The 13707-nt window shown below is 36.8% G+C and overlaps 1 protein-coding gene across 3 annotated transcripts in view; it reads left to right on the forward strand.

Annotated features, from left to right (window-relative positions):
* LOC6043272 (diacylglycerol lipase-beta) overlaps positions 1-11841 on the forward strand; it is a 66972-nt gene extending 55131 nt beyond the window's left edge. For 2 of the 3 annotated variants that reach the window (XM_038250651.1, XM_038250649.1), the window contains 8 exons: positions 768-865; positions 1059-1274; positions 1338-1450; positions 4734-5286; positions 5364-5487; positions 9794-10297; positions 10382-10704; positions 10764-11841. In XM_038250651.1, coding sequence (XP_038106579.1) covers positions 771-865; positions 1059-1274; positions 1338-1450; positions 4734-5286; positions 5364-5487; positions 9794-10297; positions 10382-10704; positions 10764-10950 — 2115 coding nt within the window. In that variant the 5' untranslated portion in view covers positions 768-770 and the 3' untranslated portion in view covers positions 10951-11841. The remainder of the gene's footprint in view (positions 1-767; positions 866-1058; positions 1275-1337; positions 1451-4733; positions 5287-5363; positions 5488-9793; positions 10298-10381; positions 10705-10763) is intronic. The other variant, XM_038250652.1, reaches the window with a different exon arrangement.
* Positions 11842-13707: the final 1866 nt, after the last annotated feature.

The raw sequence follows: 13707 nt of genomic DNA on the forward strand, positions 1-13707 counted from the left end.
TTTTAAGTTCCTCACTAGAATCGATATAGTTTTCGTTTATCCGGGAATGGTTTAAGTACTATTTGGCAAAAAGTAACCTTAAATCAAACAGTTCACAAATAGTTTAATATAGTTAAATTTTAATTTTGGGAAATTCAAAAAACGATTTCACAAATAGTTACCATTTCTCAAAGTGTCATTGTATGATCCAATATGGTCATCAAATGGTAATTTTTTATCCGGGAAAGTAAATAATATTGATAAATCGGGGCCTCTGTGCTCTCTTGTACTAAGCTTGCTGGCTTTCCTCACTATATAGCACAGAGGCATCGAAATAATAAAATGAAAAATGAATCAAATTTAAAGCATAGTAATAAATATTTGGTGATTTTGTAAAACAAGTTTTAAATATTACCATTAGCTTTTTTGAAGGTTATTTATTTTGTTATCATTTTCCTTCATTTAATTTACTAGATTCTTTAAGCATCCGCCAACTTTGATTTAAGACTGTGGCAAATATTTTTCAAACTTTTTGTTAGGGGGCAAAAATATTTGTTCAAAAAACTTAAACATTTCAATGCAATAAATCAAAATGAATGATATTTTTGATTGGTTTCGGCTTAAACAAACACAGAACAACAAAGTACATTGCTTTCCAAATTCAATGCTTGTAGTTGCTCAAAAAACTGCCGACCTTATTTTGGCTGCAGTCGTAATTTTCTACAAGCAAGGTTCACATTTTGCAATTTTTTAACACAAATATTTCTTCTCCGTTTTCATACTTGCAGGTCATGCCAGCGCTGCGTTTGTTCGGCCGGAAATGGTTAGCCGCGTCGGACGACCTTGTGTTTCCGTGCCTGTTCGAGATCGTGTTCCGTATCGTATGGTAATTATACCGCTGAGGCTCTATGCAAGCCGGCTTACAGAGTTACAACTTGGCTGCCCTATAGCAGATACCGCAGATTCATTCAATTTAATCAGTTTCACTAGCGCGCACGCCGCACTTCACTCTCACTTGACTTTCCCACCTGAATTTCATTGAAGTCTTCTACTTTTGCTTTGCTCAATTGTTGTTTTAGGCTCGGGCTGATATCATGCGTAACGTCGACGTACTGGAGCGTGACCGCGGAGTGCGATGAGCAGGCCGGGCTGGCCGTGCGGATCTACCTGGCCGGCACCCTAGTGTTAATTAGTGTTAATATGGTTCTACTCGTACTGCTGGTGAACCGCAGCGCCCAAGGTTGCATTACCGAGGTGCAGAAACGCACCCTGGTGGCGCCCCTGCTGGTGGTTAAGTGAGTCGACCTAAATCAATTTTGTTTTTGTAACAAAGCAGCTAATGATATGTTATTTTTCAGAATTTTGTTAATTTTGCCAGAAACCGGACTGAACGTCTTCGGCACCATGTGGGCCTTCTGCGGAACCATCGAGTGTAAGAGTGAAGACAAAATCTCTCAAACTGTGATTGAAGGTGAGTTTTCTAACAAAAGCGTCACGTAATCCTAGCTTGAATTGCAAGCATGCCAGGTGTGGGGTGCGTTATTATTATTCTGCACTTGTATGCAAATTTGCCGATAAAGTCGCTTGATATTGCGTATTGTCGATGGTGCAGCAGCAGTTGGTCAAGAAGGAAATTGCTCCAAATGGGAGCGGGATACTTTGTTATATTCAGCACAAATATATGCACTTATCAGATTTGTATGACCGGTTTCGCAAGCATTTGGAATTGATAAAGGAAATTGCAAATGGATTGAATTGATTGGGTCCAATTAAATCGATTACCTTTTTGTTGATGCAGACTTTGAAAGATTTGATATTTGTTTATCGTATATTTCTTCTCGACTGTTCATAGCCTTGATAATCTAAATCGAGATGCCAAAGTTCCTCGTTTGTTTTCATCTTTAAATAATAGTAGCCTAAAAATGTGTACTTCAATGAATGGTTTTTATGGAACTAAGCCATTTATCAAGATATCAAAAATCCTTTTTTTAAATTTTTTTTAAAGTGCTTTTTTTTTCAATATATAGGTATGTTCAAGAGATACTTTCGAAAAATATTCAAGTTTTTCTTCAATTTAAAAATACTTTATAAAGGAAAGACACCCCTACCAAAAATATGTTTCAAGAGCTGAGAAACTTTCTTACAGATTTCATTCTTTGACTTTGTTTATCTGCTGGGTGCTGAGATACAGCCTCTTAAAGCTTAATTTCGTGAGAAAATAGTTTTTTCAGTATCATCTAATCAGCTCTCATTTTGCAACACGCGATATCTTGGAAACTATTGGTTCAATTTTCTTTTTTTTTAAATGAAACCTTTGTGATATTTTATGTCGCAAATTTAGAGTCATGATTATTTTTTTTCACCTTTTGTTAAAATTTTTCAGAGTAAGGCTAGATTTTTAAATTTAAAATTGTTTCATAGAAAAGAACAGGAAATTGTTCAAAAATGAGGGCTAATTAAATTACCTAATAAGCAACCAGCCCGATCAATAAAGTCAAAAAGGGAAGGATGTAGAACATATTTTCAACTATTTCAAAATAGTACGGGTGCTTTCCTTCATGTAGTACATATTTTAAATTGCAAAAAACTGAACATTTTTCGAAAATTTTCACTTAAAAATGCCTGCAACTTGAAACAGTGAATTTATCAAAAAATGTGTGATGCATGTTGAATGCAAATTTGATTTCGATTCTGTAAATGTTTTATTTAAATTTGGTTTTACAATAATTGAATTTTGTAGGAAACATCATTATTTATTTTTCATAAAATCATACCTCCGGTACCAGATTTGCAACGTCCCAAACTCTAGCGCAAACATATAAAAAATAAAAAAATAAAAAATAATATGTATTTTGGGAATTCAATCATTGATGATAAAATGTTCAACAAAAAATCAGCATTTTTCCGTGTACACCAAATCGATCAGAACAACTTTTCTCAAGATATAGATTTTCGAATATTCACATTCCCATTTTGTCCGCAAAATTGAATGGAGTCTTGTATGCAAAAAGAAATGATGCAATATGGTTAAATTAAATTGCGATATTCTAGAAAAATACTCTTAAGACCAAAGTTTGTTTGTGACTTGCCAACTTCCTAATTTACACTCATACATTTTTAAGGCTGACAATGCCCTAAAAATTTTAAACTGAATAATACATAACCAATTATATACATTAGATGATTTAAATTCTTTGCATTAAATTTATTTCTGAGATATTTACGTTCAATAGTACCAGTGCTCCTATAATTTGCTTATTCAGAAAGTGAAAAATTTAACTTAAAATTCCAACAACTGTTTTCGATGACTTAATAACAAGTTTGAGGATCCCAAAGTTTACCTCAACAAATAAAAAGCAGACTTTGTAGGTTGATGAGGATTATTCAGAAAAAAATGGCAGCGAATGGGTTAAAGTTCCCATAATAAAATCAACAACATTTAGAAAAAAATGGTTCATGGAAAATATTTGCCGATTTAAATTTACCATTTTTTACAAAAAATATCTGCTCTTTGCGGAAAATCAAAGAAAATTTGATTTGATTCAGAAAAAATCTAATTTGGCTGTTACGACGTATTGCAAACTAACCAAAGAATTAATCTTGGTAAAATGTTAGTTCTTGATTCCAATTTTTTTTTTAGATTTCAGAAAATTTTAGTTTTTTGTTCATTTTTTAACATTGGAAATAGGCTGTTTGAATGAGACTTAAAAATATTCCAAACTTCAATGTCTCTTAAGCAATTTCAATGTATATTTCTTTAATTAAAAAAAAAATGCAGATCAAAAAAAAAAAAAATGCAGTTCAAATTAATCCTTAAGTGGCTATGTTCAGACATATGCACAGCATATAGTAAAATGATCTCGGGTCTAAAATTTAGAAAAAAGTATCCTCGTTTTTTAATACTCCCTGAAGAATGGCCATACAATAACTAAAAATTGTTTAGTTATAATTAATTTTGAAAGTAAAATTCAGTCATTTTAGGGAATGTTTAAAAATAAACAAAATTTTGATGAAAATTGGTCAAACCATAAACAATCAAGCAGTTCATTACCGTCATCTGGGGTGAATCAGGACTACAGTCTGAATAGGAACTGCTGTTTTCTAAGTACTTTTAAATTTAAATTTGGAAACAGATGCACACATTTTGTTGATCTGAGTCTGTTCTAACCGAAACCAATCAGAAAAATCAAAATATTGTGCTCCAACATGGTTAAAACTGCTGTCCCAATTCAACCCATGTGTCCCGATTCGCCCCAGTTGACGGTACCGCATTTCGATAAGTTTCAGTTAACCGAACTGTTTGGCAGTTTGAAATTCGGTAGAAAAGAATGTAAAAGTCCAATTAGTTTTTATTATTTTGTTCCGACCTAATTCTCAGTTTAGTCGGATTTATGCCCCTTTAGTCCAATCCGTTCGATTAACCCTCTAACGCCCATGGTACTCCAGAGCACCACAAATTTTTGTGTTCAAAATTAAATTTCTCTGCAACCATGCATTTTTTCAATCTGGTTCAACCTGCATTAGTTTATAAAGAATGTTAACTTATTACCATTAAAATTTCATCCAATTTGGTCGATTCAGTTACGAGTGAAAAACGATAAAGTCTCGATTTTGCTCTGGGCAGGAAGGGGTTAACAGTTACAGCACACTTTGAGCGATTACGCTCGAGTGCACTTTGTTGCTAAATATTCCACTGTAAAAAATCAATTATTGTGACAAGTTTTAATTTTTCCTTTCCTCCCTCCCCCCCACAGCAATCGTACTATTCAACTGGGTAGTGTTTGCGCTTATTATCTTCGGATTAGCGATAGTGTTTGATCCGCTCGGGTCGGCCAAGTACAAGAATGGCCGCGACAGCAACGACAACGGCCCGACCGAGTCGGCTATCCACCGGAAGGTGTCGAAGCTGTGGTTCCGCCGATTCCGGTGGGCCTTTTGCTGTCTGAGGAAGGACGAGTTTGGCCACGAGGCGTTCACGCAGGTGGCAAGTTTGCTGAGCGCGCTGTTCCGGGGGACGGATTTGGTTCCGTCGGACATAATGGCCGGGTGTGTGCTGCTGAGGGTGAGACAGAAGAGGGAAACGCGCGAGATGCGCCGGATACGGATGCTGAACGACGACGGGCCGAGGTATTCGACGGATATCACGCGGGTTTTTGCGACCTCGCCGGCGTGGATGACGATTAAGAACGCGAGGCACTTTTTGCGGTTCGCACTGGCCGCGTACGGTTGGCCGATGGTGTGCTACATGCACTGCTGCACCGGTCCGTACCGGTTGATACCGAAGATGACTTGCTGTGCGTGCTTCCGGTAAGCGATATGGTTGATTAGTTGAAACCCTGAATGACTTTGATGTTTGATCGTTTCTTTTTTTCTCTTTTTGCTAGCCGAAAACCCCAAATCATCATCGATGACAACTGCTGTCTGTGCCACGTGTCCGGCGTTCGGTACACTTCCCGCATCCGGAGTGAGGACGTACTGCATGCTTCTTTCAAGAATCACGTGTTTGAGGTTAGTTTCACGAACACGAACAAACATTTATTTCACTTGGTAACATCATACACATGATACGATACACGGCACAGAGCGACTTCACCAATCACGATTCCTCGGAACTTCCGCCCACGCCCAGGAACTTGGAGTTTTTGGCCTTGATGTAGTCGTTCCAGGCTTGCTCGTCGCCGTTGGTGGGTGGCGGCGGTGCCGGCTCATCTGCAATATACACTCACAATTAGTATCGTTCGCCTTCTCAGAGAACCACCCACAGATGCTCAAAATTACCCGCCATCGCCAAATTCGCCGGTGGAATTACTTGCAATTTGCCGAAAACATCCTCCGGAGATTCGTCACTTTTTACAACCGTTACAAACAGCACCACCGTCAACACTAGACCCGCCACCAGTAGATGCTTCATATTTGCTTGTGTTTTTTCGCCTTTCGTGGAAATAATTCGAGGGTGATATTTGCTGGCGCCGCCTCGCACTGTCAGGTTCTGAGTCGTTGGCAGGCACGGCGTGGGACGGTTTTTATAGTTGGCTTAGAAAGCATAAATCACTCAAGTTCAATTTTTGTGGCCCTTTTTTTAGTTGAAAAGCTACCATGATAACGGAACGGGTTCCGTGGTGGGTTCTTGAAGGTTGCTGCTTGTTGCACACTCAACAAGTGACATTAGACGGATACGGTGCGTGGGTGGTTTTGCAGCAGCAAGAAACCGGCAATTTGCCAATTTGTGTACTTTAGATAAGTCAATTGCATTTGGTTGATTGGGGAGGGAAAATTGAGCTGCTGAAAGTGCAGTGCAGTGAGGAGAAGTCAATTATTTCTCGGAACTGGTTTTATCAATTTACGAATAATTGGCACGGGAATGTCTGTATTTGTCAAGGAACACCGGGCAGGCAATGTTATGATAGCAAGTTTGAAGAATCGTTGCATTTATCTTTTGTACAAGTGTTGCATTTTTTTTACAAACTTTCAGTCCGGATAGAATTTTTTATTCCAGTCAAATGTTCGGTGTTGATAACACATTGTACACTCTGAAGACATTTCAAAAGTATTTTTATTATTTAATCGCTTTTTTTACTTACATTTTAATTTTGATTTTCATCAAAACCCAACATTTAAACAGAAATTTCTCAGATATCAGGTTTTTTTTTCATTTGATTGAAACTCTTTATTTTTTTAATGATTTTAAAAACAAATTCATCTTGATGAACTGTTCAAAGGTAATAAATAGTTTCAACCCCTGAACTAATATCTATTTATTTTTTTAAATCAATGTTTTGAAAGTTTCACAAGCTTTTTATAACCCCATTTTTCAACGTTAAGGTTTATTTCCAGCCGATATATTGAAAAACAATCACCTGAAAACAATTTGAAACGCATTTTTCTGTGTTGATTATCATTTTCAGTATGTGATTCATAAAAAAGTTTAAAAAGTTACTTTTTTTGTTTCGTCATTCGTGTCTATCGCGGATGACTTTGAACAAAATCAACGACGACCAACTTTTTGGAAACTTTTTCTTCGTAAAATCGTGATGGTTACAAGCAAACTCCTTATGTGTATACATCAAACTTTTTGTTATTGTCTATTCTACAACTTTGTCGAACTTTTTGACAATCTTAAAAATAACCCTGTAATGTTACAAAAACATGAAATTTTTTAATGAAAAATATTGTTCTAAATGAAAATTGACTCTTCTGAGTTATTGTAGATTCGAAAAGTATTTCCCATAAAATATTTTTTTTTTTCGATTGAGTAGCGAAAAATGGCAGAATGTTTGAAACTTTTTTTGTAATTTGTTTCGATGAAAATTTTTTTTTTCGACATTCTGAGTACGCCATCAAATCGAGCGTCCAATTTAACATAAATGTTTGTTTGACACTAAATTTCTTAACCATCTGGTGATGGATAATTTTTCAAAAACACATTTTTTCCGAATGTTTAAAAATGGAAAAGGGCGTACCGCTACCGCTCGTAACGAGATATAGAAAAAATGGAGCTTGGATTCGTGATCAGGGATCTTTCAGGACAAAGTTTCACGCAGATCGGAGAAGGTTTGGGCATCTTTTACCGTTTTCGTGTAAGTTGGTGGAGAATTACCCATATACTGTATTTTTTCGAAAATACAAAAAATTTCATAACTTGTAATACGGATATGAAACGAAGTGAAATTTTGTATGATATTTTAGAGTTTTGTTTGTAAAATACTAAAATTTTCACCAAATACCGTATTTAAAAAAAAATAAAATGCGGTATTTTCTAGATAGGGGATTTAGTGAAAGTTTTAGTTCTTTTTTCAAAAAAATATATGATAATACATGCACAATTTTGCTTCGTTTAATACCCATATTGTAAATTATAAAAATCTGATTTTTTTTCGATAAAAATGGTTATTTGTGATTTTTTTTTGTATTTTGCAAAAACACTTGAATAAATTGAAGTGGCATTCAAAATTTCGCTTGGTTTGATGCTCATATTGCGAATTCTAATAATTTTAGTATTTTAAGTATTTAAGCATTTTACATATAAACCCAGATAAAGTGAAAATGCATAAAAAAAAATGAAATTTGAGTATTTTCAAATAAAACATGATATTTTGAGAAAATGTGAGTATTTTACAAAAACTCTTATGAGGTAAAAATGCATATAAAATTTCATTTCGTTTGATACCCATTTTGCGAATAATGAAATTTTGAGTATTTTCGAAAAATACGGTTTTTTTTGTGAAAATTTGAGAATTTAACAAAAATAAACTCTGATCAAGTGAAAATAAATACACAATGTCGCTTAGTTTGATACTCATATTGCTAATTGTGAACATTTGAGTATTTTGTGAAAATATGAGTATTTTACAAAAAATAGCTTTAATAAAAGTGAAAAAGAATACAAAATTTTAGTATTTTCATAATCTATGGTACTTTGTGATAAATTTTGAGTATTTATACTTTTTTTCATTAGACCAACGATTCTCAACGGGGGTACCGGGCCTACTTGATTTACATGGCAGGGGGTACCAGCCTAGAAGAAGGTTGAGAATTGCTGCATTAGACCAATGCAAATATTTTTTAAAGTTTTCACAAAAACTTTTTTAAATTTTTGTACCAGACTTATCAAAAATATTTTCTAAGTGAAAGCATAGAAAATAAAATAGATAGTCATTTTTAGAAAGATTAAAATAAGAGTTTTCGTCGATAACATTATCGCCGATAGAATTGTCGAAATAACGATAACGATAGATTATCGTTATCGGTAGACACTAATATCATCGACGATAATTTTATCGATTATCATCCTTGGAATTGAAATATTTTTTTCATAGAACTAGCCAATAAGCAAAAATATGAACTCGGTAATTTCTGGATTGTTTACATTTTTACCTCATTTAAATAATTTACAAAATAGTTTTTTATGTAACTGAAATGAAATCTCTTTTTTTATTTTTAATGCTTATTTTGCATTCTTGGCAATTTCACACCATTCAAACACTTTATTTTTTATCGCAATATACTTTAATTAGAACACATTGCTAGTTTAATGTTTCATTGTTCTTTTCCTCCTCCATAAATTTTCACTACTCCGGCGGGGTCGTCTCCGGCAGCTTAGTCGTCGTCGTAGTCGGCCCTCCCTCAACCGGACCATCCGAAGTTCCGTAATTGTAGTGGAAGTACCCTTGCGTCTTCTTGCTGTACTGATTGTCGATACTTCCCATCAGCGAAATCTTCCCGATAATGTCCTCCCAGCTGAAGGCCCGCTTGTGTCGGTTCAATCGTCGCACAACGAGCTTTTCCGGCACGTGACGCTCGTGGCAGTTGAATTTGGGGTTTCCCTGCTCGTCGAGCTCGTGCGCATCGCACTCCTGGCAGCGGCACAATCCGAGAGGGGGGAGCTGCTGGGGTTCCACGGCGGTACGGGTGGTCACGAGGTGAATTTTGGTGAGGCACTCGCAGTCGGATTTGTGCAGCGTTGGCAACCCGGTGGCAGCGTCGAGATGGACCTGTGACGAGAACTGTCTGTGGTTGATTGTGGCGGTGGCATGATCTGTGGAGAGGGGAAGTTTTTGGGGTTTTAGGAAATTTGTTATTCAGATTTTTTTGGGTGGAATAAATTGTGGAAGCTTACCGTTGGCTTGGCACTGCAAGGAGTGCAAATAGAACAGGAACAACGTGATCCACTTCATGGTTTGAGGGCCGATGATGAACTCTGCGGCAAATGGGGTTCCCTTATATCTTGAGCATTTTCTCGTAAAACGTAATTGGAAAATTCTTCGCTTTAACGAGGTGATTTTTTCTACTAATTGTGTTTCATTTTTTTTTGTAGCTTCCATTTTGCGTGCTGGCAGATCACAGTACCAAGAGCATCGTCATTTCAATTCGAGGTAGTCTGTCAATGCGGGACGTGTTCACCGATCTGGTGGCGAACGCCGAGCGATTCGAAGCTCCCGGAATGCCACCGGAGTCGTCCGCCCATCGTGGAATGGTGGCCGGAGTGGATTGCATGCTTAAACGGCTTCGCGAAGGAAACATGCTCGAGCGAATCTGCAACATGTACCCGGAGTACACGTTGGTATTGACGGGACACAGTCTGGGCGCCGGGGTGGCCATCCTGTTGGCGGCCAAGCTGCGTAGCCGGTTCCCGGATCTGCGAGTGTACGCGTTCGCCACTCCAGCTGGTCTGTTGAGTCGGGAAGCTGCTCGGTACACCGAGGGGTACGCGTTCACCATCGGCGTCGGGGACGATTTCGTGATGCGACTGGGGGTGGACTCGATTGAAAATCTGCGAACCAGTGTAATCGAGACGATACGGGCCTGCAAGCTGCCCAAGGTAAGTGGCGGAAAGCTTTGCGTTCAAGCGAAAGCTTCGCACGCAATGTTGCTTGCAAGTTTAATGGCTATGCTTTTTTTCTAGTGGCGAATAATGTTGAACGGTTTCGGGTACGCCTTGTTTGGTGTACCGTCTCGTGATTTGGAAACCACGTGGCATGACGTGACGGAAATCACGAAAAAGGCCGGGCAGAGTCCGCTGCTCAACGAGCGGCCAATCCAAACGGTGACTGCAGCGGTAAATGCTTCACTCTCTTTTGATTTTATGTTATTTTTAAATGAGAGATTATTTCAGGAAAACGGAGTTCTTTCCAGTGAAATCTCCAAACGGAGATTCGCCAAAACTCGATTGTTTACCGGAGGAAGAATCTTGCACATTGTGAGGCGCAAAAAGACGGAGCTTGAAAAGTAATTTCTATCCAACTAAAAATTTCAACAAAAAAATCTAATCTATTTTTCTCCCCTAGGAAAACCAACACCGGCGGTCCCACCTTCGAGATGCGCTGGGCCACCGCCGAGGACTTTATGGAGCTCAAGGTGATGCCCCGGATGCTGCTGGACCACCTGCCGGACAACGTGTTCCGCACGCTGACCAGGATTCTCGAGGAGCAGAAAACTCACAACGGATCGATGCTCTCTTTGCAGGAGATTTAGAAAGGAAGAAGAAGAAGAAGCGAACAAAAGTGAACCCAACCGAATAGATGCCAAAAGTTAGGACAAAAACAGGAACAAAGAATCGAACGTAACCCTCCAATTGACAAAAAATAACTAAAACAGTCCATGAGTGCCTTAAGGAAACCTGTAAATCTTGCCGTCTACACATACAGTTAGGACTAGAAAAGTTGTCGCGTTTAGCTAGTTAAGTGTACTGTTAGCCAAAACCAGAGAAAACCCCTATCAAATAGGAAAATATTATTCATACTTGTCTTCATCATATAGCTAGAGAGAAAAAAAGGTAAACAGTGTTAGAGACTAAACAAAACTTGCTCACTTCCTACTTGTGTATCGTTAGGAGACAAAAGTAAACTAAACAACAACAAAACACATAACGAAGGGATTTCATCCAAAAATCGGAATCATCCAATTCCATTTCCTTTACTGTAAGTGCAACAACAGACACAAAAGCATTCCAATTTGAATCTGAATAGTTGATATTTTTTTTATTTCGTCCCGGTAAGCAGATTTTAATTTAGTTTTTAAGAAGGGAAAGTGCGTTGAGCGAAAGAGCGAAATGACAGGACAGGATGGTATTCATTCCAAGTATTGCGCTTTTCCGCAGCTTCGTCTCGAAGGTTGAGAAGCGCTTTTTTTATTTTAGAAAAATAGGGGGGAAATTTTAATTGATATTGAAGGAACGAAAGATATACAAGAAGAAGAGGAAGTTATACACGAGATGTGGCAGCAAAGCGGTTTTTCCAGAACGTTAATTTTGGTTGTGATATGAATGCTATTTATTATTTATAAAAAGCAGCAAAGCAAATGAATGTGAACGTTTTTTGTATATTCAGTGTTGAGTGGCGTTGAAATATATAGTTTTATACTAAAGTGTTATGATGTTTTTATTAATTAATCACATGTCCTTGGGGTTAACCGCTGAGAACTTATAGAAAATTCGCATATCAACCTTGAAATTCCATAATATGTAATTCACATAAAAGCTGGTTTTCGATCAATTCCACGTGCTGGTCCCCAAAGATTCTCGTTTTTATCATATATCACCGTAGATATCATGATCTCTTGGGTAAATGCGCCTTCAATTTGAAGGTAAATCAGTACTATAATTGAATATTTTCATATTTTGGACAACATTATTTAGCGGGAAATCCTTCCTCGAAAATTGCCTTTAATTTATCTTACAAACAATATCAAATAAGCAACTATCCCCGAAAATCGAAAATGGTTTTTATGTCTAGTTTTGATTCAGTATATTTTGGGATTCGTGGAAATATTATTTTCCAAAGAAATTAAGTCTTTTCTGATGGGTATGTAAGTATGTATGTTGGTGTGTGATCCAATCCAATACAAGTTGGCTGGCAGTGAAATGATGAGAAAGTAAAGTTTGCCACAGACTTTGATTATGTTGGTACAGCTAATCTTAGTCCCGAGTATAAGGTGGCGACAACCTAATTCGTCCTTTAGGTACGAAGAATATACCAAGAGCTCATTTTTTTGAAATCAAAAATTAATCGAAAATTAATTACTTTTCGCTCTGATGTCTCGAGACTTTGAATATTTTTTGCAATTCCGCTGTGAAACTGTTAACTTGTCCTGTCCTTCTTGAGTGACGAAACGGCCATGCAAAAAAAAAGGTGCTGAAATGAGTTGCTTTTTAGTACTGTTTTTTGTGGTCATCTGCCATCCATCGCTGCTTCTGCTGGCAGATTTACTCATTTCTCCATCTTCGCAAAAAATATCAACTTCACGATTGTTATAGGACGGATCAAATCATTTCAGTGATCACATACTACTTTGATGGAAAATTGTGCAAGAAGGTTATACGCTTGAACACATTTGCACATTTCCTTTTTTTTTTCTTTTTGAAAAACAATTTCAATGATTATTTTTCAGCTTTGCAAAAAATGTTTTATAGAACTCGTTTTCAAAACTCGATTTATTCATCACTTGTCGTATTTATTTAACTCGGCAGAGCCTCGTTGGATATGTTGGAATGTACGACTGGTGCTGGTTTTTTTGCACTTTGTTGCATTAACTTCTATTTCAAGGAATGACTACATATAATAGTCTAAAAATTACTTTATTTTATTGGGAAAATTGTGTTTTTGGTAGCGATAACAAAAATCAAAAGCTTTGATTTTCCTAATTGTTTCCCTTTTGAAAATTGGATGGGTCCTTTTTTCCTTTTCTGAATTTCGTGTGTTTTAAAATTTTGCAGGGTTATTTTTTAACCAATTCTATCAATATTCTCCAAAGTTGTAGAAAATTTTGAAGCAAACATAATAACTCATGATGGTTACAAGCAAACCTTTTGAGTTTATGCATATTTTTTTTTAAATTGGGGTGTGACAAAAACTTTTTGAAATATTTGTACCAACCTTATTGAAAAACAAGTCTTTTTACGAATGTTTGAAAATTAAGGGGTCGTATCGCCCCAACGTAATCGGAAAATGGACCACGGGGCAACTTTTTCTGATTTCGTGTGAGTTCGCAAAGAATTATTTTTTTATTTCGTACACATATAGAAATCCTATAACTCTATGTTGTCGAATTTGATAACATTGAAATGTTTTCAAAACCATCAACATCCGTTTCAATTTTGGGAAAAATGTAGTCGAATTTGAAAACATTTATATCGAAATCGACAAAAATGTTGCCGATTTTGGAAATATCTCAATGTATACAAATTCAACAACACAGATTTACCGAACAGGATTTTTATCCGCGTATATTTCT

The sequence above is a fragment of the Culex quinquefasciatus genome, chromosome 2, assembly GCF_015732765.1.
Source record: "Culex quinquefasciatus strain JHB chromosome 2, VPISU_Cqui_1.0_pri_paternal, whole genome shotgun sequence".
In the NCBI taxonomy this organism is placed as follows: Eukaryota; Metazoa; Arthropoda; class Insecta; order Diptera; family Culicidae; genus Culex; species Culex quinquefasciatus.